Source organism: Vombatus ursinus, unplaced genomic scaffold (genome assembly GCF_900497805.2).
Source record: "Vombatus ursinus unplaced genomic scaffold, bare-nosed wombat genome assembly UNPS02014811.1, whole genome shotgun sequence".
Taxonomy (NCBI): domain Eukaryota; kingdom Metazoa; phylum Chordata; class Mammalia; order Diprotodontia; family Vombatidae; genus Vombatus; species Vombatus ursinus.
In genome coordinates, this window is record NW_020954589.1 from 4201103 (window position 1) to 4225236 (window position 24134).

The 24134-nt window shown below is 45.4% G+C and overlaps 1 protein-coding gene across 1 annotated transcript in view; it reads left to right on the forward strand.

Moving 5' to 3' along the window:
- Positions 1 to 6562: 6562 nt before the first annotated feature.
- Positions 6563 to 24134, forward strand: part of LOC114053491 (myoD family inhibitor-like) — a 29330-nt gene continuing 11758 nt past the window's right edge. Inside the window, exons 1-2 of the mRNA XM_027876594.1 lie at positions 6563 to 6865; positions 9169 to 9279. Coding sequence (XP_027732395.1) covers positions 9180 to 9279 — 100 coding nt within the window. The 5' untranslated portion in view covers positions 6563 to 6865; positions 9169 to 9179. The remainder of the gene's footprint in view (positions 6866 to 9168; positions 9280 to 24134) is intronic.

Consider the following 24134-nt stretch of genomic DNA (forward strand, 5'->3'; position numbering starts at 1 on the left):
GTGTAAACATCTCCTTGGTTCAAAAGCTTAAGGCAAATGAACTTTTAAAATCCATCCAAAGGAAAACAGAGATATGGCTTTCATATTATCTTAATTCATTTGATTTTCATGTGAGAAGGGTGGAGGTATGACAGAAAGTCTCTAGTATCCAATAAGGCATTGGACTTGGAGTCAGGAGACCAGAGTTCAAATCATAGTGCTACCACTAACTAATGGCATCCTCTTAAGCAAGTCACTCCCCCTCTCTTGGCCTCAGTTTCCTCATTTTAAGAATAAAGGGCTAACCAGGGTGGGAAACCTGTGACCTTGAGGCCACGTATGATCTTCTAGGTCCTCAAGTGTGGCCCTTTGACTGAATCTAAACTTCACAGAACAAATCACCTTAATAAAAGGATTTGTTCTGTAAAACTTGGACTCAGTCAAAAGGCCATACCCAAGGACCTAGAAGGTTACATATGGCCTCAAGGCCACATGTCCCAAAAGTCTTAGTGCAATTTTATGTTATTAAAGGCTTAAAAGTGTACCTAAGACTTTTGGGACTAAACTATATTTCACGATTCATGAAATAGATAAGTGCCATAAATTTAAAATGAAACTATATTTTGAGTTTGATACCCAAGGCTAGTAAGGCTTGGTATTCTATCATAATGCAAACCCCCTGGGTACACAACATATTGAGCCATTATCTGCCATTACCACCATAGTGTGAATTAGCCTAGCACATTTATTTTGATTTATCGATAATCACTTCCATATGCTTTTGAGTTTAAAATTTTTCTACCCCTTCCTCCCCACCCCTCTCCCCAATCTGATATAGGCTATACATTTACATTCATATTAAACATATTTTCACATTAGTGATGTTGTAAGTAAAAATTAAAACCAATAGGAGGAACCATCAGAAAGAGGAAACAAAACTCAACAGAAAAGAAAAAAAATAGTAATTCAACTTCCATAGATCTTTCTTTGGATGTGGATAGCATTTTCCATCACAAGGACTCTGGAGATGTCTTAGATCCTTGTATTGCTGGGAAGGGTTAAGTTTATCAATATTAGTCATCACACAACATGGCTGTTATTGTGTACAATGTTCTCTTGATTCTGCTCACTTCACTCAGCATCAGACCATACAAGTCTTTCCAGGTTTTTCTGAAGTTAGCCTGTTCATCATTTCTTATAGCACAATAGTATTCCATTACATTCATATACCACAACTTGCTCAGCCATTCCCCAGTTGATGGGCATCCTCTCAATTTCCAATTCTTTGCCACCATAAAAAGAGCTGCTATGAATATTTTTGTACATGTGGGTCCTTTTCCTGTTTGTGTGATCTCTTTGGGATATAACCCTAGAAGTGCTATTGCTGGGTCAAAGGGTATGCACATTTTCATAGCCCTTTGGGCATTGTTCCAAATTGCTCTCCAAAATGGTTGGATGATTTCACAACTCCACCAACAATGCATTAGTGTTCCAATTTTCCCATATCTTCTCCAACATTTATCATTTTCCTGTTTTGTCATGTTGGCCAATCTGATAGGTGTGATGTGGTACCTCAGGGTTGTTTTGATTTGCATTTTTCTAATCAATAGTGATTTAGAGCATTTTTTCATATAACTATAGATGGCTTTATTTTATTCATCTGAGAACTGTCTGTTCATATCCTTTGATCATTTATCAATTGGGGAATGGAGAGCCATCATCGTTAAGCCAGAAGGTTGGAAGGTGGCCAAGGAAAGGAAGGACTGTATAGGGAGGCCACAGTAGGTGGAGTATAAGTATTCAGGATTGAGGACACAGAGGCACTGATTACTGAGTGGGAGGGAATTAGATTTAGGAAAGGTGAGGCACAAGTAGAGATGGAGGGATAGGAAATTAAGATCAGGTAAAGGACTTTCATACTTTTGGGTCATGGAGATGGTACACATGAGTGATGGTGAGATCAAGGGTATGACTAGCCCTTTGTGTGGCTGAGGTGGAGTGGTGGTGGATAGGGCACTAGATTTGGAGTCCAGAGACATTAGTAGTCAAACATTGACTAATTCTGTGTCCTTGGTCTCTGGATTTTAGTTTCCTTGTTAGCAAGATGAAGATAATACCTCATAGGAGTTTTGAAGTATCAAACAAAAGAATACATGTGAGGAGCTTTAGAAATATGAGTTACTGTTATTTGACTGCATGAGAAGGGGATCTGGAGAAGCCTCGATGTCCTGAGCAACAAGAAAATGGGGCAAGCGTAGCTGTGTCTTCAAATCTAGAGATATTGACCTTCCTCAGGTATTCAAGAAAACCAGGGGTAGAGGAGGGAGAAAAAAGGGTCCTCAATGTCCAAGAAATTCTTTGTCAGTGGAGGGGGAAAGAGCAAAGCACTAGAACTAGCCCCTTCACACCCTTATAAGAGCAATAACTAACGGTTCTACTGCGCTTTCCATTTGGTTGTGGGATATGTCAGGCAGATGCTATTTTTCCCATTTTAAAGAGGTCGAATATAAATCATGTGACTCTGCTAAAAGCTACATACCTAGTGAGGTGCTGACTCAGGAACTGGGTCTTTTGGATCTAGGTTCTGTGCTCCTTTCATGACACCATCCTTCCTCCTGTCTCTCCTCTTTTGGGAATCTGATTTGAGTTACCCTCCACCCATCAGTCAGCTCAGGCTGTCCCAATGATACCAGCTAAGGAAGCAGAGTAGCTCTGGCCACTCTGGAGAGGCCAAAGCACTGGGCCTAGAATTACAGGACTAGGGTTCCAATCTAACACTTAGTACCTGTGTGACCTTGGGTAAGTCACTTGGGCCTCTGTTTTCTTATCTATAAAAGGAAGGGTTTGGACTAGACCAGATTTATTCTGTGAAGTTTGGATTCAGTCAAAGCGCCTCACTTGAGGAGCTAAAGGGCATGTGGCCTTGAGGCCACAGGTTCCCTACCCCTGGACTAGACAGCCATTAAGATCCCTCTTAGTTCTAAGTTTAGGGAACTTTATGATTTGTGTTCGCATTGGGGATGGAGTCAAGTTGAGCACTGCTGGAGGCTGAGCCCATAGTAACCCTAACAGCTACACTGGGGAAGAGGATGGATAGAGGTGGACAGGAAACTTGCCTTGTGGCCTCTTCCTGGCCAGGGCTATGTCCCCATCATTCCCTAGGGAGTCAGCGGCAGCAGCTGGCATCCAGCTGTAGCAGCCCAGTCACCCGCCTGCCTGCCGAAGACAGGAAGCAAGAAAACGATCTGCATGCGGGCCAGACGCTGGGGTGGGGGTGGGGAAGCAGACTGCTGATGGAGGCTGAGGGCCAGGGCCTTTGGTCTGGAGTGTAGCCAGGGCACGTGGGTAGTGTGCCAGGATGGGGGCTACCACCGAAACCACAGTGCAGGGGTGGGAGGTGGGGAGAGGAGCCCAGAACTGGGAGCATTGGTTTGGAGAGGGGCCGGCAGACCCTCTAGTTCTCTGGAGCTGTTTACTCCAGAGACAAGGCAGCTGCAGCCTGGCAGCCTTTCTAGGGGAACAAGGAACTCCTGGTTCTGCAGAAAGAGCCTGGACTGAGACTCAGGAGAATGACTCAAGTCCCAAATCTGTCACTAATTCTATGTGATGTTGGTCAAGATACTTAATTTCTCTAGCCCCAAATATCTCTTCCTCAGTAAAATGAGGAAGCCAGACTGTGTCATCTTCTAGGTTCCTTTCAGTTTTATGGTTCTACGCCTTCTGCCCTCAGGGTTCCCAGAAATATTTCCCCTGCCCACCTGCTTCTCTGGAGTTATCTACAGACTCAACTAATTGTCTCAAGGTAATTTTATCCTCAGCATTATTATTTGGCTTCAGACAAATTTTATTGATTTCTATGGTGTTACATTACCTTTGTATCCAAATTTATTCCTTCCCCTCCCCTACTCAAAGATCTGTCTCTTATATAAAAAATTTTAAAAAGAAAGATTTTTTTTAAATTCAGAAACACTAAACATACAATACACTGATTGACTTTAATGGTATATGCAATGTTCCACACCCATAGACCCTCACTTCTCCATTTCTTTTTTGAGGCTAACTTGGTCATGATAACTAGACTATGTTCAGCTAGTGCTGTTATTGGCAGGGGACAGATCTCATTTTCTTACAATCCACCTTTTACTTTTTATATTCAGCTCCTTCCTTTCTATGTGGTTCTTTTTTTTTTTTTCTTTTTGGTGAGGCAATCAGGGTTAGCTGACTTGCCCAGGGTCACAAAGCTAGTAAATGTCTGAGGCCGGATTTGAACTCAGATCCTCCTCCTGACTCCAAGGCCAGAGCTCTATTCACTGCACCACCTAGCCACCCCCTCTATGGTGGTTCTTTAGGGACATGAGGAAGGCCTGGGAGAATCCACAGGAGTGGGCAGAATTGAGAGAGAAGAGGCTACATAATCAAGCTGGTTTGTTACATAATCAGCTGCTTTGCTCTATATGAGCAAAGCAGACTTGAGGCAGCTCAAAAGAAACTTGAGATGCTCAAATTTAGAAAATCTACCCCAAATGTTCACATGAACTATTTGTGCCTGACCTGTGGTAGAGCATTCCAAGCTCATATTGGTCTGATCAGCCACAGTTGAACACACTGTAACTTAACTTTAACATAGTGACATCATTTTGGTCCTCTTCAAGAAAGACAGACAACCAACCAGCCAGCCTGTGTTAAAGCATGAAGAACGGATTATCATTAGAGGCATGATGTCCCTAGGATGGGGAAGTGAAGGGAAATTGAGTCACAGATCGGGCCAGTGACCTTCCTAAGGTTACCTGGTTAGTGAGTGACAGAGCTTAGAGGATACCCTTCAGATATCTTGCCTCTCAGCCCAGGACTCTGAACAAAATGTATTCTCCTCTCTACCACAAATTGGCTTGTCAGAAGTCAATGGAACCTGTAAAGCTCTCCCAACCATAGGGTTCCATCCAACATATTCATTCATTCATTCAACAAGAATTTATTAAATATCTACTGTGCCCAGGGTTCCATTCCAAGTATAAAGAGGTATAAGACATAGTCCCCATCTATAATTAGATGCTATTTAAGATCCTTTGTAGCTCTAAATCCTGCAGTCTTACAGGCCACCTTCTTCCCATCTTAGAGCTTGGCCAGGCGATGGAGATGCCAAGGTCATTCACTGCATCCCAGGCCAACATCAGTCATCTTGATTTTCGTCTTGCCACTGGACTTAGAGGACTCGAAGAGAGAGTGAGGCTGACCACTTCTTGAAACTCTGCCTCACTTAAATCCAATTCACAAGGGAGTTAAGACATCCCATGATGTCATTGGTCCTCTTTGAAAACAAAGGACAAACAACATCTTGTATTTAATTATTTATGTATAGGTTATATCAATCCCCACTCCCTTCCTAAGTAGAATGTAAGCATTTTGAAGACTAATTCTTTTTTTTTGTATTTGTATCTTTAACACAATGTTCAGGAAAATTTTTGTTGAACTGCATTGAATTAAAGACCTGAGGAGCTCCTGTCTAGCCATTAAATAAAGGAGGCCGGGGGAAAGAACTGGGTTTTCCTGCCAGCACAAGCAGCAGCCCTCTCTAACACACATACACTTTCACACATATCTCTGAGGCAGAACGATATTTTGTAGTGATCTTCACCTTTGGACTGAAAGAGCACCAGGTCAGATGGCAAAGAATAGATCTAACTTCTTATCTTGGCTCTGAATGCCTCTTGCTCTGTGATTTCCACAGGGCACTTCCTCTCCCTGGATTTCAGGTTCCTCCTTTGTTAAAATGGGGGTGGGTGAGTGGGTGGGGCTGGACTAGATTTGGGTTCTTAACCTTCTTCCTGTCATAGACCCCTTGGGCAGGCTGGTAAGTGCATAAAATAAAATACACAGGATTACAAAGGAGCCTAATTATATTGAAATCATTTATCAAACCATTAAAAAAAAAGTTCATGGGTTCCAGGTTAAGAACCCTTGAACTAGATGGTTTCTAACATTCATTCCAAATCTGAAATTCTGAGATTTTAACTAGATTTCACAGGGAGAATGATTGTTGGAGGGGAGAAAAGAGATATAGCAAAACTTCTAAATGTGATTTCTTTTGCCCAGGCCAAATGGATCCTTACTCAAAGCCTTGAGGTCAACAAAGGTGGGAGGATTCGAGTCCTGATGGAGCCAGGAGAGCAGAAAAATGTCAGTCCTGGGGCTGTAAGAAGGAATTGTAGAATATTTTAACTGGAAGGGATCCAAGAAATCATTTTGCCAAATTTCCTTATTTTACAGGTGAGTAAACTGAGGTCCAGGAAGGAGGAGTTACTGCCTTAGGTGAAATATCTGTTAAGTGACCTTAGGGAAAGATACCTCTAAGGAAGAGGAGGAAAGAGTGTGTGCGCGTGTGTATGTGTGTGTGTGTGTGTGTGTGTGTGCGTTGGAGGGGGAACCAAGATGTTTTGCAGTATTCAGCCAGAGAGTCTTCAAGAGGGAGGAGTGGCAGAGGGTACAGCACATGTGTCCCAGGTAAGTCGCCAGGAATGTGCTAGCAGAAGAGCCCGGCGCGGTTGGGCCTCCCAGGTGACTCAGACACTGCCAGGAAGCCCAAGATCCGCCCCCCTTTCCCAGTCTCTCTCCAATCTGGGCAGCCTTCTCTTGCTGGCCGGCTGGGTCCTAGGGCTCGGGGTCAGAGGCCACGCTTGCCCTGGACCGCCCACAGCCCCGGCACTGTCTGGTACCGGGGAGGGATTGCCCATCTTCCCTGCCCCGCGGACTCCTTCCCGCTTCCCGCTCAAGACGCTGGAGCCACCCAGGCCACTCCGCTGGGGCCTCGTCCCTCTGGACTGATTGGGACTGATCCAGGCGGTGATCCAGCTGCCAGCGAAACGGCTGCCGAAGATCTCCAAGCGCCGTAAGTACCCAGGCCCCCTTAGTGACCCTGGGAGGCAGAAACTCAGCCGGGTATGAGCATGAGTCAGGGCCAGCCCCAGGGAGAAACCTCGGGATTCTTGCGCCCAGCCTCGCCTGCCGAGCCTAACTAGAATTCTCAAAGTTAGGTTAATGGTGAGTGATTCTAGGAGTCTTACTCTAGAGTAATTAAGCACCTTCTGAAGTCTGGGAGTCTGGAGGAGTAGACTACTGTAATTAAGCAAAAGAGGTACTGAGCTGAAGGAAGACCTGATTCCACCCCTCCCCCAATCCCCAGTGGGTTGGAGCCTTCAGACGGTCACCCTGTAGCTACGGGACGCCTGCGTCTGCCAACCAACCCAGCAGGAATAGCCTCTTCAGTCTCTGAATGGGGAGTGTCTCTCCTCGCCATACACACATCCCTCCCTGGAGGTGTGGACTGTCACACTGACCTAGAGTCAGTCCTCAGACTAACCCAGACTTACAGGGCACCAATGCTCTTCTTTGCCACCTCACCAAACACCCTTCTCCCCTCCTCTCCCTCCCCACCCAAGGCTCCCCAGGAGGGGATTGGTCCAGCTCACAATTCCAGATGTGCTCCACCACTGGCCCCTTCTTGAGCTAGATCCTTTCAGTTCCTCTTACCCGTGTCTCTTATCCCTAACCTAGTCTTCTTCTGGCCCCCTTCGCCACACCCCATCTAAGGTCCCTCTCCCACTCGACCGCCAACCTCATCTTCAGAAAAGCTCTGCAACGTTTAATCAGACTAAATTACTGAGTCTCCCGCTGCCTCTTCCCCATCCCCCTTCCCTTTTAAATAAACCTTCGTTGCTGACTCCTTTGGTGACTGACCTAAGTACCAATGTAGTAGACCTGTCTATTCCTCCCGCTTCATCTACTCTAGCTCGAACAAGTAGCGGGAGTTAAGGATCTCTATTTAGAGCCCTTGGAGGGTAAGGGAAGTGTGGTAGGGTGTTTGTGAGTGGTAAGTTCTGGCAAGGGAGTAGAGAGTAGAGAGTGAAGTATTCCCTCTCTCTCTTGACGGATTTTTGCAGCCCAACTCCATTATTGCCGCCGCCCCCACCCTACACCCCAGCCTCTAAGCATCCTTTCCAGGGCTGGAGGGAGATTAGAGTGCGGTGTTTTAGAGAACAGATTTCAAACACTTAAACCTGCAATATCCTAAATTCCCCCATCCCACGGTCAAGATCGTTTAGCAGCCTGAATTACCTGGACAAATGCTCCATAGAGAGAAGCCCAAAGTCACTCTTTCTTTTTAGGTGGTTTCCCCCCTTCCATTGCTCCCCCTCTCCTTTTCCCTTCCTCTCTCCCAACTTTTTCTTTTGCAAACTTTCGTTGAGTGAGGGAAGGGGAAAGCGACCCCCCCCTCCCCCATCCGGGCTCAGCTCTCAAACTCGGTGGTGGACTGGTGTGTGTTGGAGTGGAGGGGGAGAGGGAAGGGGGGCGGGGGCCCCTCTCTCCGCAGCGCGGAGGAAACGGACCTAGTGGAGCTTCCTGTGGGATCCCGGAGCACCGCCGGGCCGGGGCCGGCGCAGCGCACAGACGTGTCCGGTCCTAGACCCGTGGAAGAGGGCGGAGGGAGGGGGGGCCGAACCGGGGCCCCGGAGGGAAATCGTCCCAGGAAAGCCAACAAGGCAAGTGGGGGAAAGGACCATAGACTGCAGACATGTAAGGGGGAGGGGGGGAAGAAAAAGGAGGGGAGAGGAGAAGGAGAAGGAGAGGGAGGGGGAGGGAGGGTGGGAAGAGGAGAGAAAGAGAGAGAGAGAGAGAGAGAGAGAGAGAGGGAGGGAGGGAGGGAGAGATAGAAGGCACAGAAAGGAGAGAGGAAAAAGCAAGGAGAAAAGAAGGTGAGCGTAGAAGGGAAAGAAGGAAGAAGAAAGAAGGGAGGAGGGGAAAGAGGGAAGAGGGGAGAGAAGGGAGTGAAAGTGGACCAGAAGAAAGAAGGCTGCCCAAACCCCTGGGTGGGGAGTAGAGTTGGGCGCCCATGGCCAGGACACCCCGAGTCTGACATTGACGCTTTGGGGTGGCCACACAGAGCTTCATGAAGTCTAGTAGTTTGCCACTGACTCAGGGGAAAGGGAAAGGGGGAGGAAAGGAGGGCTGACTGCGAGCCGGGTCCCGCCCCCCCCCCACATGTTGTGACACCCACCCCCCGCCTACTTCCCCTCTCCCGCCCCAAGTGGCTAGTTGGCTCTGTCGGGGCAGCGGGGGAAAGTGAGGGAAGAGCAGGGGTCAGACTGGACGCCCGCTTTCCCCCGCCCCCTGCTCCAGCTCGGTCTTCTGCAGGTCCCGGGCAGATGTCCCAGGTGAACGGCTCGCTCTCCCAACACCACGATGCGCCCCATGGAGACCCCAGGCTGGGTCGGTCCCCCAGTCCGGTCCTGGACTCAGCCTCAGGTAGGCATGGTGGGGGTGGGGGTGGGTGGGAGCAGGAGAGGAAGATGAAGTGGTGGGGGTGGGGTAGGAGTTCAGTGTGGTGGGGCTGGCAGCTCAGGAGAAGTGGTGTAGGGGTAAGGTTCCTTGGAGATCAGGGACCAGGGTCTGGAGGACCGCGAAGGGGCTGGAGGTCTAAGAGCTCGGGTTTCAGGGCGAGGAAGAGATGTGGAAAGGGACAATTAGAAGCCTGGCTGGACAGCGAGGGCTCCCTTCTGACTGTTCGCTTTGCTTGGGAAACTGTGGGCTCCGCGAGAGGTGGCGGGAATCCGGGGAGGATCCCAGGGAGGGCTTAGGTCCGGCAGCACCAGACTCTCTCCATCTCTCTCGCGCTGTCCTGCCCCTCCTCCTCTCAAACTCACACACACGTCCAAAAGAAAGAAAGAAAGATACAATAAAACGTCTCTTCGTGCCTGTCCCTGTTTTTGCCGATGTATGTCTGTTTCTGTCTGCCTTCCTGCGTCTCTCTCCCGGTTTGTATCCCCACGGTGCCTGTCCAGTGTAAACACCTTGGGGTGTGTGTATGTCTGAGTCTCTGGCTCTCCCTTCCCCTCCCCCGTCCCCCTAGAGCCGAGCTATTCCCGAAAACTTTTGTCTGCTCTCGCTGCCTCGCCTCCCCGAGGCCGTGGCTGCCGCCGCCGCAGCCGAAGCAGCTAGCCGCTCCAGGACCCCGCCCCCTTGCCCTCACCCTTACTCTTCGCTTCCCTGGCCTCCTGCTGGGTCTCTTCGCCCCCGCCCCCCGCCCCTTCGCCCCCGGCCACAACCCACCATTCGCTCACCTCGCTTGCACCTCTCCTCCTCGGCACACAACCCCTCCCTATCCGTCCTCACTCTTGGAGCCCCTCCCTGAACAGATTCTTTGCAAAGCAGGGACGTTCCTTGTCCCACAGCCCTTGTGACCTGCTGCCCCACTTCTAAATGACCCGAGGGAGAGGAGGGCAGGAGCAAGGAGCAGTGGACAGGATTCGACTGATTCCTCGGTGGGACTTTTGCAACCTGTTCAAAAAGGCAGTTTTTGAGTGGTGGCAGAGTGGGGGAGAAAGAATTGTAGACCTAATTTTTCTTTTCAAAGCTTTTATTCCCACTCTCCCACTGCTGTGAAGGAATCCTCCTCATGCTCTTCCTTCCTCTGCACCACTTTAGCCATTTTCTCCTTTCCTTTCTCTTCAAGCTTGGGGATCTTGTGACCTGAGTTCTAGGCTTGGCAGTGACAGTAATTGGAGGAGTGACCTTGGGGAAGTCATTTCCCTGTATCTGTGCCCGGGTTTTCTCGTGTTTGAAATGAGGGGGTTGAGGAGGAAGCTTAGTATAGTGAAAAGAGCACTGGATTTGGCATCATTAGATCTGAGCTCAAATCCTGCCTGTTACCTGTGTGATTTTGGTTGGCTTCAGTTTCTTTAACTATAAAAATGAAGGGAATTGAACTGTCTACTCTCAAAGGTTCCTTCCAGCTCAAAGTCCCATGTTCTTACGACTTGATCGTTTCTAAGGTCCCTATTTTGTGATTTTTCTACCTCTCCCTGGGCCCTCAGACCCGAGCCTCTAATATCTGGAGTCAAGTAATCTGGGAGACAAACATTTGAAGAATTGGACCTCTTCAGCCTGGAGAAGAGAAAGATGAAGATTATTTTAGTTCTAGGTTCCCAGGCTGGGAAGAACTCCTACCCAGAGGACTGGCACCAGCTGTCTTCCACTCATCTCTTTTTCTCTTCCCCTCATTTTCCTCTTTCTTCCCTTTGGTCCCTTTGCCCTGTGTTTTCCTTTTCCCAGCACCCCATCACTTTCCCTTTCTCTTTTCTTTCTGCCTCCCCTTCACCTTTCATTCAAATGCCTTCTTCCCCTTCCCCCCATCTCTCCAAGTTCTATGACCACCCCCTCTCCCACCCCCACCTCTGGCCTGAGCTGAGTTCTCCACTTACTTGGTGGCAGGAAGAAGAGGGAGCTGGCTGGCTAGGGGCCAGGGGACCAGAGTTAACCATCCCCAGAGTTAGGCCTCCAGTTGCAACCTGAAGCACTCAGACCACAGTCCTCCCCTTCACCCCCACCTTCCTCTTCCCCCATAACCAAATATGCCCCCTCCCCAAGCCCCAGATGGACTCAGACAATGCTGCTTTCATAGCACAAGGGCTGGCTTTGCTAATGCCTGCCCAAGCCTTGGGAGAATGAACAAACTGCCCAGGAAGCCCAAACCGCAGGAGGCCCAGCCAAAACCCCACAGACGCCTGAATCCGGGACCAGAATCCCCCACGCCCAAGAGGGCTGACAAAACACTGGTCCCAACCCTTTGGTTCCCCAGGGTTTACCCCAACCCCAACCCTGAACCAGCCAGGGAATCAAAATCCCAAGTCCCCCTTCTCCCCACCCTCACCCCAATTAGAGGCTCCTTTTTAAGACTCTGAAATTAGCCAAGTGCTATAAGAAGCAATGAGAAGGACTCAGAAATGAGAAATCTCAGGACTTCTCCATGATTTTTTGGGGGGTGTCAGGTTTCCATTCCTGGGGTGGGTAATTTCCTCCAATCTCCTACCCTCTAGATACCAAGAATCTACCCTCCCAAGATTATAGGCCCAGCCCTCCTTAGTCAGGGTTTGAGTTTCAGGCTCATGGACCATGCTTCCAAATAATGTCTTGGCTTTCCTGAATTTGAGAAGCAGTATGGTATAGTGGGGAAAGTACTAGTCTAAGACCTGGGTTCATGTTTAGGCCCAAAGAGAGCTGGGTAGTTCTAGGGACACACTCCAACTGGTTGAGTGGGACAAAGGAAGAAGGAAGTAGAAAGGACAGAGTCACTAGCATTGTGAGGAGCTAACATCCAAGCCACCAGCTTGTGACCCAGAGCTCCAAATGTAGCAGATGAGATGAAAGGTAGACCACGGAGAGAAAGAACGCACGACACACCAAGGCATCATGGGACAGTAGAAAAAGCAATGGACCAAGTCCTGAGCTCTGCCCCTGACTAGATATATACGACCTTGGGCAAATCACTTGACTTCTCTGAGGTTCTATTTCTTCATCTATAAAACGAGAACAATAAATAATACCCACCTATGTCGCAGGATTTTTATGAGGAAATCTCTAAAGCTGAATATATTATTATTGTGAAATAGTGGAAGGAGTACTGGTTTTGGAGTCAGAGGTCTTGGATTCAAATCTTGGCCCTGCCATTTACCAACTATGTCACTTATGTGAAGTTAGGCAAGTCACTTAATTTTTTTGGGAGGGACCTCAAAATAAAGGTCCAAAGTAAAATTAAGACATTGGACTAGAAGACTCCAAAAGTCCCTTCCATCTCCAAATCTTCCATCCTATTTATGGCCTCTCAAGGGAGAGGTTCACAGTCTTGACCCTGGTCCCAAATGAGTTTTTGTGGAAGTAGCAGGCTTCAGACCAGGCTGGAAGGCCAAGACCATTCAGACCTCATTCTACATGAGATATTCTCCAGACCCTCTGGACTTGAGCCTTAAGCCTGGCTGGGCCATAAAACAGAGATCATCTTAAGAATTGTCTTTAATAATTAGGATGTTCATATGTGATCACTGGACATCCTTGAGGTTCCCCATAAGCTCAGGTCTTCTTGCAGTTATCCCAGAGCTCTAACTCTGCCTAGTAGGCATTTGTGGTCCTCAACTTTGGTCTGTCCCTTCATCACTAGGGCTCTTATACCAATTCTACCTTTAGTACCTACAGTATGTAGACCACAGTCCTAGGCACAAAGTTTAGAAAAGATATAGTCCCTGCTCTCATGAAACTTATAGACCAGTAGAGAGCTAGGACATGCATATAGATATCTGCAAGAAGAAATAATGCCCGATAAAGGTGGGGGTGGAGGAAGGGAATAAGCATTTATACAGCACCTACTAAGTAGGTGACTCAATGGATAGAGTTCTCAGCCTAGAGTCAGGAAGACTTCTCTTCCTGAGTTCAAATTTGGCCTCAGACATTTACTAGCTGTGTGACCCTGGGCAAGTCACTTTACCCTGTTTGCCTCAGTTTCTTTATTTGTAAAATGAGCTGGAGAAGGAACCACTCCAGTATTTCTACCAAGAAAACCCCAAATGGAGTCACAAAGAGTCAGACACGAGTGAAAATGACTGAAAAACAAAAACTAAATACCAGGCACTGTGCTAAGCACTTTACACATATTATCTCGTTTGATCCTCACAACAATCTTTCAAGGTAGGTACTGTTAATCCCCATTTTACAACTGAGGAAACTGAGGCAGACAGAGGTTAAGTGACTTGCCCAGGGTCACACAGCTGGTAAGCATCTAGGTTGGATTTGAGTTGGATCTTCCTGATTACAGGCCCAGCACTCTACCCATTGCAGCATCTACCTGCCTCTAAGTGTTTCATAGAATTTTGATATGAAATTCAAGGTTCCCATGTGGTACAATGGATTATTACTAAGTAGTGATTAGGAAAGGGTCAGGGAAGGCTTCTGACTGTGGTTTGTAGTTTAGTGATGGAGCCTGGGTACAGGGACAGCGCTTCAGGCATAGAAAGAAGCAAAGGGGGGCAGGTAGGTGGCGCAATGGATAGAGCACGGGCCCTGAAGTCAGGAGGACCTGAGTTCAAATCCGGCTTCAGACCAAACACTTGACACTTACTAGCTGTGTGACCCTGGGCAAGTCACTTAACTCCAATTGCCTAAAAATTTAAAAAAAAAAAAAGGAAAGAGGCAAAGGTACCAAGGAAGGAACTGTGGAATTGTGGTTGTAAGGGAATCATTTGATTTGGCTGGGGAATAGTGTGGATGGAGCGAAGCAGAAGGAGAAAAAGGTAAGAGAGTCACAATTGTGGCCAACTAGGTGCATAGGGCACCATCCCTGGACTCAAGAGGATCTGAGTTCAAATCTGACCTCAGACAGATGACTAGTTTTATTATTATTATTACTAGTTATGTGACCCTGGGCAAGTCACTTAACCCTGTTTGCCTCAGTTTCCTCATCTGTAAAATGAGCTGGAGTAGGACATGGCAAATCACTTCAGTATCTCTGCCAAGAAAACTCCAAATGGGATCACAAAGAGTCAGACATGACTGAAAACGACTGAACAACAATCACAATATATAATGCCTGGTGCCTTTAATAGCCATCATCTCATTTGACCCTAATAACACCATAAAGTAATCATAGCTGATAGTCATATGGTGCTTAAAGGTTTACAGAGCACTTCACATACATCATCTAAATTTGATAGGCATGCACAGGCATTATTATCCCCATTTTACAGATGAGGGAAGTGAGGACCAGAGAGGTTAAACTGTGGTCCACAGTGAGTAATCATCTGAGGCAGGATTTAAATTTGACTCTTCCTCACAGCAAGTGATTCATTCTTTCCTTTGAAAGATGCTGCATCTTATCATTAGAATGCTGTCCGTCCCCACCCCCACCCTCACCCCATTCATTCTGAATCTTTCCTTTGAAATCAGTTCCTTCCTTGGAACTTTAGGTCCAATGCTACATCAAGAGCTTTTGCCAGTGAATTCTTATCAATCATCAAAAACTTTTCTAATTTCTTGGGCCGTTGTTTAGGGCTATTTGAAAGGACCTACTCTGGGCAGCTAGGTAGCATGGTAGATAGAGTGCTGGCCCTGAAGTCAGGAGGACCTGAGTTCAAATCCAGCCTCAGACCAAACACTTGACACTTATTAGCTGTGTGACCCTGGGCAAGTCACTTAACCCCAATTGCCAAAAAAGAGAAAGAAAGGAGCTACTCCATCATTGCTTTTGCTTCCTCTGCTCTTTTCTTTTGTATTCCCCTCAACGAGCACTGAAAGGTACATTCTTCCATGATTTTCTTTTTGCCCCCTTAACATGTTATTGATATCTTTCCTTTTTACACCACCTTTATTTCTTAAAAAAAGTTTTATTAATTTTGAACTTAAAAACAAAAAGACAAAAAAACCCAAATTTTCATATATAGCACAATATAAAAGGAGGATTCAATATATAACTATGAATTTCTATTTCATATTGTTTACTTTTTTTGAAAAACTATGTAATAAAATACTAGACATTGTTTTTCAAAGCTACCCTGCTTTTCTGTGTTTCCTTCTAAGTTTTATTTTGTTCTCTGCTGTGCATTTTTTTCTCCCTCCCTTCCCACCCTGCTCTAGAGATGGCTACCATTAAACACAAATATGTTTATATATGTAAAACCATACTATACGTACTTCTATTTATCAGTTCTTTCTCTAGAAGTGGATAACATCTTCCTTCATAGGTTTTTTTGTAGATGATTTGAGCATTGACAATGATCAAAATGACTTAGTCGTTCAAAACTGTTCTTAGAACAACATTGCTGTTAGTGTGCACAACATTCTCTTGGTTCTGCTCACCTTAATTTCCAAATATAGCTCTTATCCTTCCCTCTCCCCAGATTGCTATTCTTTGGAACAAAGAATAGGAAAGAGAGGGGGGAAGCAGCCCAGCAAAACTAACCAATAACTCAACTTGGTCTGTTGCGTATGCAACATTCTATCGCTATAGCCCTCCATCTCCACAAAGAAGGGAGGGTGGTGTAGTTTTTCTTCGGTTCATTTAGTCCACTTCATGGACTCTGCATGACTGTCTGCTGTGACTTTTTTTCTCTAATCACTGTGCTAGTTTAACCTTTTGGAAATAATACTGAAATAAAACTCTGCCTTCCTCCCTTCCCCCCGACCCTGTAACTTAGTGAGTTCACTAAATCATTGAATCTCTGGGCTAGAAGGGATTACAATGATCACTTAAGCCAACCCATAACTAAAGCAGAATTCCTTCTGTAGCTTATCTCAGAAGTCATTCTGTTTCTTAGTTGTTAGTTGAGTCTTATAGGACCTGACAGTTGAAAACAACCCATCTGCAAAAACAAAGGCTTTAACAAGGTAATAACAATAACCAGAGCTAGCATTCTAAGGTCTGCAAAGGGTTTTACAAATATCTCATCTGATCTTCACATTATCCTCATTTTACAGATGAAGTAACTGAAGCCAAGAGAAATTAAGTGACTTACCTAGGATCACACAACTAGTAAGAGTCTAAAGCAGTATTTGAACTCAGGTCTTTCTGATTCCAAGCCCTGTGCTCTATATGTTGCACTACCTAGCTGCCCCAAGCAGTGTGGATAGAGGATCAAGCCTAAAGTCAGGAAGACTCAACCTTCTGAGTTCAAATCTGGCCTCAGATACCTACTAACTGTATGACCTTGGGCCAATCACTTAACCCTATTTACCTAAGTTTCCTCATCTGCAAAATGAGCTGGAGAAAGAAATGGCAAACCATCCCAGTATCTTTGCCAAGAAAACCCCAAATGGGGTCACAAAGAATCAGACACAACTGAACAACAACAAAAAGCTGCCCCTGAATGCAAAGTAATTGCAAACAGAGCAGGGAATGGGTCAGTCCTCAGCCTGGTCATGAAACTGCTCTTAGCTTCTGTGGGAACTTCTCACGCTCAGAGTGGAGCTCTCTCAATTTAATCAATCAATAAGCATTTAATAAAAGCCACCTAAGTGCCAGGCACTGTACTGGGTGCTCAGAGTTCAGCCACAAAAGTGAAACCAGTCCCTTCTCACAGGGGGCCTTGGTTCTAACCAGGGAGACTAACACATCCATGTACAGGTATAAATAGAACACATGAAAGACAGTACGGTGTAGTAGCTAGAGACCTGACTTTGGAGCTGGGAAAACCTGAGTTCAAATCCTGCCATTGAAACATCTACTGTCTGAGTGACCCTTGGCAAGTCACTTATTTTCAGTTTCCTTGTCTGTAAAATGGGGATGATAATAGCACCTACATCCCAGGGTTGTTGTGATGATCAAATGAGATAATATTTGTAAAGCATTTAGCACAGTGCATGGCACATAGTAAATGCTATATAAAAGTTATTATTATTATTATTATTATTATTATTACAAAGTAACCTTGGAAGGGGCAGCTAGGTGGCACAGTGGATAGAGCACTGTCCCTGGATTCAGGAGGACCAGAGTTCAAATCTGGCATCAGACACATAAAATTTACTAGCTGTGTGACCCTGGGCAAGTCACTTAACTCCCATTGCTCTACCCAAAAGGAAAAAAAAACAAAACAACAAAGTAACCTTGGAAGGAGCAGAGGAACTAGCAGCTGGGGGATCTAGGAAAAGCTTCATGTAGAAGGTAATGCCTAAGCTGAGTGTTATGGAAACCAGAGATTTCAGTGGGTAGAGATGAGGAGTGGATTCCATTTCAAACATGGGGGACAGTCAGTAGAAAGGTGTGGAGATAGGAGATGGATTTGTCTAAACTCTTCCAATAGGTCCATTTTGAAGATGGTCATTCCTAATCACTCACATCTACATCTATATCCTACAAACCTTGGGGCCCAGGGACCCTTATTCCCAAGGCTTACCCCCACCTTCCTGCTGTCTAGCAGAAAACAGCTTTGGGGAATTGAAAAGCCTCTCTCTTTTCTGCTCTTTGCCCTGTGTACTCTTTTCTGCCCTATGCCAGCTTTGTTTTTCTCTCTCTCTTCTTGTAAACATGTAGACCCCAGAAGTTCAGCACCAGAAGGGACCTGCAGCTCATACAATCCCTCATGTCACAATGGAGGGTTCACCCAGTGAGTCAGTGACAGTCAAGACTAAAACCCAAATTTCCTGATTCCTATTCCAGGGCTCTTTCTACTTACATGCTACCATCCTGTACTTAAATACTATATTAAACCCTCCCCTCTAAGACAGTAAAGTCTTTCCCAACACCTTATCTGGGTATAGAGATGACCTTAGACTCTCCAAGGTCATGCCAAGAGAATGCAAACTCTGGGGGATCCTGTCCTTCGAGTCTGGAAAGGCTTTGGGTGTAGGCCACATGAAGGACTATGCGTCTGTTGTCCAAAGTCCAGTCTAGTCAAGTATGGAAACACATCACCAGGGTTTTGCCTGCTGGGTGACGAATTGTTTTGGCTGGAGCAACTCATAAAACTGTCCAGCAAGCCACAGAAGGCTTTAGATCTTCAGTGCAAAAGAGAATATCCATGGAAATGAAATCTTGGGTCTTAACAGAATCACCAAATCTCAGAATTGGAAGGGACCCGAGAGGCCATTGAGTTCAAACCGTCCCTGACCTCTCTATAATGTCTCCCAACAAGTAGCTATTTAGTCTCTGCTTGAAGACATCTAGTAAGGAGAGACCCTCCCAAGGCACCCCATTCTACTTTGGGATGACTGTAACTGTTAGGCAGCTCTTCCCAACATCAAACCTAAATTGGTCTCCTTATAATTTCTAGCCATTGCTCCTAGCTTCATCCTCTGGGGCCAAGCAAAACAAGTCTAATCCCTTTCTGACATAATATTGCTGTCTTGGAGTCACCTATGTACAATCACCTGTGCACTGACTCTTTCAGGAGCCAGGGTACCTGAGTTCAAGTCATTTCTCCAATGCCTACTAACTGTGTGACCTTGAGCATCGTCTCATGTGGGTTGGACTAGCTGATCTTGGAGGTCCCTCTTAGCTTTGAATCTTATAAATATGCTGCTCCTAAGTCTTTTCTGGGCTAGATAAGACTTCCCCCAGGTATCTTCAGCTCATACTTGCTTCTGTGATGGGTTTTGCCATTTACTCATCCTTCTGGTTTCCCTTCTCCGAACATTCTCTAGCTTCATCTATGTTCTTCTTAAAATGAGGTACTCAGAACTGAGGACATTCCTTCAGATGGAATCTAACTGGACTTGTTCTCTTGGCCCCAGAGGCCAAGCTAGGAGCTAGGAGCAATGGTAAGAAGTTGCAGGGAGGTTGATGGAGGCTTGATGTCATGAATAGCTGCCTAACATTTAGATCCATCCCAGAGAATGGGCTGCCTTGGGAGGTAATGGGTCTCCTTTTACTGGAAGTCTTCAAATGGCCACTTGTTGGGAGGTGTATTAGAGAGGATTCTTGTTCAGGGATAGATTGAACTCCATGGCCTCTTGGGTCCCTTCCAATTCTGAAATTTGGTGATTGTGTTAAGATCCAAGATTCCATTCCCATGGATATTCTCTCTCCTACTGAAGATTTAAAATCCTCTGTGGCTTAGTGGGCAGGATGAATTTTTTGAATATTTTATTTTTTCCCAATTACATATAAAAACAAATTTTAACATTAGTTTTTTTTTTTAATTTTGAGTTCCAAATTCCTTCCCTTCCTCCCTGAGATGGTAAGCAATTTGATATAGGTTATGCATGTGTAATCATGCAAAACATATTTCCATATTAGTCATGTTGTGAAAGAAGCCCATACCAAGAAAAAAAAAAACACAAAAAATAAGGAAAGTAAAAAATAGAATGCTTCGATCTGCATGCAGACTTCAGTTCTTTCTCTGGATATGAATAGCATTGTTCATCATGAGCCCTTCGGAATTGTCTTGGATCATTGTATTGCTGAGAATAGCTAAGTCATTCACAGCTGATCATCGTACAATATTACTGTTACTATGAACGATGTTCTCCTGGTTCTACTCACATCACTTTGCATCAGTTCGTGTAATTCTTTTCAGAGTTTTCTGAAACCATCCTGCTCATTGTTTCTTATAGCACAATAGTATCCCATTACAATCATGTACTACAAATTGTTCAGCCATTCCCCAATTGATGGTCATACCCTCAATTTTCAATTCTTTTCCAACAAAGTGAATTTTTAAAATTGAATTTTATTTTATTTTCAGATCTATATTCTCCCCCTTCCTACCACCCCATTCCCCTGTTTTCCCATTGAGAAAGCAAAAAGAAAAAAAACAAGATTCCTGTTACACACACACACATACACATATATGTATGTATGGATACATATGGTCAAGTTAAAAGTGTCACCTGCACTCCATATATTTAAAGATGGATTTTCTAATTTAATTTGAGGCTGACCATTTTCACCATGTAGAAGGAGAACTGACTGGACTCCTAGTCAGTCCAGGTTATATGATGATCAGTAGAGGAAGGTTCTTCTCAATGCTCGAAATGTATCTTAGGATCACACAGTCACAGATTTGGGCCTGGAAAGGATCCTGAGAGGTCTAGTTCAGATCCTTCATTTTACAGATGAGGAAGCTGAGGAACATAGAGATTAAGTATCTTGTCTAGGGTCACAAAGCTAGGACATGGCAGAGGTAGAATTTGAATCCAGGCCTTCTGACTTCAAATCCTGAACTTTAGCTGCTACTTCTCAACAAGAATCTATTAGATAAACCACTTATTAAATGTTTACTACATGTCAGACATCGTGTTAAGTACTCATAATTGAAATATAAGCCAAAAAGAAGATAGTCCCTTCCCTGAAGGAGCTTACATTCTTAAAACATTTTTTTCATCAAATTTTATTTTATTTTTAGATCTACATTCTCTCCTTTTTGCCTCCCATCCACCCTATTGAGAAAACAAGAAAACCAAAACTACTGTTACAAATACTTATAATCAAGCAAAACATATTCCCATACTGGCTACGTCCCAAAAATATGTCCCTCAATCTGCACTCTGAGTCCATGATCTGTCAATCAGGAGATGGGTAACATGTTTCATCATGAGTCCTCAAGAATTGTGGTTGATCTTGCATTGATCAAAGTTCTTAAGTCTTTCAAAGTTGCTTGTCTTTATAATATTGAAGGGGCGTGCCTTTTATTGGAGAAAGACAACACATAAAAGGTAGCAGGAATAGGGTGGAGAGGTTCCTATGTGAAGTGGGACAGCCAGGTGGAAAGATAATCAGTCAGGGGCTGAGCCAGGTTAGAAATGGATGTGGTCCTCAACTAAAGGGTCTAGAGAAGAACTTACCTATCAGAGCAGGAGGCCACAGGGATGGAGGTGGAAAAGTAGTGGCAGGCTGAGCCAAGTTAGAAGTGGGCAAAGCACTGAGGTGTAGAATACTGGATTTGGAGTCGTAGGACCTGGGTTCAAATCCTGCTTTGCTACTTTATTACCTGCCAAACCCTAGGCAAGCTGAACCTCAGTTTGCCCATCTAAGACAGAACTAGATAATCTTAAACATAGTCTCTTGGAGTAGGGAGTGTAATCCTTCATGATTCTCTGCCCCCGGCACCTTGTTCCCTGCTTACCCCTCCCTTTGGACAGCTGACATTACAAGCCACTCAAACATAAAAGTATAAAGGTAGTTTTTATGTTGAATTGTTTTTCTTTGCCTTAGCCAGGACCCTTGGAAAACTTGAAATGTATGGGGCATCATGTTGTATTTCTCTCTTTTGTGTTTTGATAGATGTCTCTTGGACAGAGAGGAGAAAAATCGAGGTGCTTTAAAATGTCTCTCTTTTCTAGCCATTTTTGTTTTTAAATTTTTTTTTCAATTCTATTCCTTCCCAAGCAGGCTGACTTTTGTCTGCCTGGAATCTTGGTAGCAGGGCCCTCTCCCCATTTCTGGCAGTGCTCTTGTTTGCCCATCAGTTCTTCCTGGACGCTTCCCTTTCTACTTTTATGTCTCAGAGGTGTTAGGGACAGTGTCCCTTTCCATTCCTTGTATTGCTTCCTCAGGGATCTGCCAGCTACCCTTTGCCATTTCTTCTGGAGACCTTCCTCCCCTGGGCACTTCTGAAGCCTGTTTTCCATTGTTTTCTCTCCCAAGACTTCCTTTGGTAGCCTCTTTCAGCTCCTTGGCTGACGCCTTCCTGTGAGCAGCAAAAGAATTCAGACTAGGTAAGAGGTTTCGAATATAAACCTCAAGATTAGATGTTGGGGAAAGAGCAATGCCTTAGCACAGTGTCTAGAACATAGTAGACACTTAATAAATGCTTATTGAGTGAATGAATGAATGATTCATTCTGGAGTCAGAACATCTTGGATCTGCTACATGTGTGATCTCAAGTAAGTTACTTCAGTTCCTTGGGCCTTGGCTTTCTGCTCTGTAAAATAAGGGGGGTTGGATGGTTTATTAAAGTCCCTTCTTCTGAATTCCCCATTCTGTGATTCTCGGATCTCTGGGGCTCATGCCCAAGTTTCTGAATCCAATGCTTATCAGCCTGGACTGAGGAGGACGCTGAAGAAATCTTGGGTGAAGGATCATAGAATCAGAGGTTTCGAGTTGCAAAGTACATTAGAAGCCAGCTAGTCCTATCTCTTCTTTCTAGAGGAGAAAATTGAGGCCTTCAGGCAGGTTAAGTAATTTGTTCAAAAATCCCTCAGATGGTAGGCAGCAGAGCCGGGCTTTGAACCTGCCTCTTCTGACCCCAGAGCCAAGATCTTTCCTCTACATTGCAGTTCCTCTCCAATCTTACCTCTCCCCAGACTTTTGTTCTGGCCTCATCTCCCTTTGTCTTACTTTCATCCAGATTTGGAAGGCAGGTAGATAATAAGCATTTATTAAGCACTTATTGTGTGCCAGACACCATGCTAAGAGCTGGGGATACAAATAAAAGCAAATAGAAGAAAAAAAAAAAAAAGCAGGTGTGAATGGGGTCTGGAGATCCATGTCCCACTCTGAAGGTGCTTCTAGGGTCAGGGAGGCCCCCATCCTTTTTGAAAGTCTGACGATCCAGCTGGGACTTGCCAGCGGGCTCAGGAGCTTCCCTGTTCTGCCGGTTTGGTCTTTGCAATTAAAAGAACTTTACTGGCCTGGTACAGGCCTCAGCTCGGCTGAAAGAGTCTCCATCCACCAGACTGTGTCATTACTTCTTGGTTGCTCCCTTTCCCTCCCCCTCCCTCTCGAATTCCCAGCTCTTTAATGCTTTGTGAAATTTGGGACTTTGAGAGTAGCTCTATGGCTCTAGGAAAGCCAATTAACTTCTCTGGGACTATTTCTCTCTCTTCCTCCTTCTGTGTGTGGGGAGGAGAGGGAGCAGATCCAGGCAGATCCTACTTTCTCAGTAGGGTTCCTGCTCTTTGCTCTGCTCTGTCCCTCAGGTCTGATGCCTTTCTTGTCCCTTTCCTTGCTGAAGGATAGTCTCTGGAGGACCTCCCTCTTTTGGTGCAATCTCTATCTGTCTTTCCTCCTTTTTGACCTTTCCTTCCAGCTTTCTTCTTTTGTAGACTTAAAAGTCAGAAGACCTAAGTCCGCCTACTGGCTGTATGGCCTTGGACAAATCACTTAAACTCCTTGAGCCTTGGTTGCCTCTTCTGTGTAATGGGAGTGATCATTTTTGCCCTCCTACCTCTCAGTGTTGCTTGTAAGGGAGGTGTTTGGCAAAATGTAAAAACAAAAGTGGAAGCTATTATTTTTAAAGCTCCCTTGCAGCTCTATCATCCTATGCTTAATTTTCCCCTCTTTTATTCTTCCTCACACTCTACCTCCCTCCCTTTTCCTGCTTCCCCATTGATGGCCTTATATCTTTTTTCACTTTCTTATACTTCTTTACCCTCTTTTTCTCTCTCCCTCCCTTCTCAATCCTTCATTCCCCCTTTTGCTTCTCCTCATTCACTCTCCCTTTCTCTCATCCTTCCCTATCCCTTTCCTTCCTTTCCTCTCCCTTTTCCCCTTTCTCCTTCTTCCTACCATCTTCTTTTCTCCTTGCCTCTCACTTTCACTCTCCCTTTCTCCCTTTTTCTTTCCTCCTTTTCTCCTTTCCTCTCCCCTTTCACTCTTCCCTTTTCTGTTTCTCCTTCCATCTTCTTTTCTCCTTGCCTTTCACTTTCACTCTCCCTTTCTCTTTCCTCCTAACCTCTCATCTTCACTCTCCCTTTTTCCTTTTCTCTTTCCTCCTTTTCTCCTTGCCTCTGACCTTTCTCTTCCCTTTCTCCCTTTTTCTTTCCTCTTTGTCTCTGACCTTTCTCTCTCCTCTTTTCCTCTCATCCTTTACTCTCTCATTCTCTTACCTCCTTGCCTCTCATCCTTCACTCTCCCTCTTTCCTCCTTTCCTCCTAGCCTCTGACCTTTCTTCCTTTCTCTC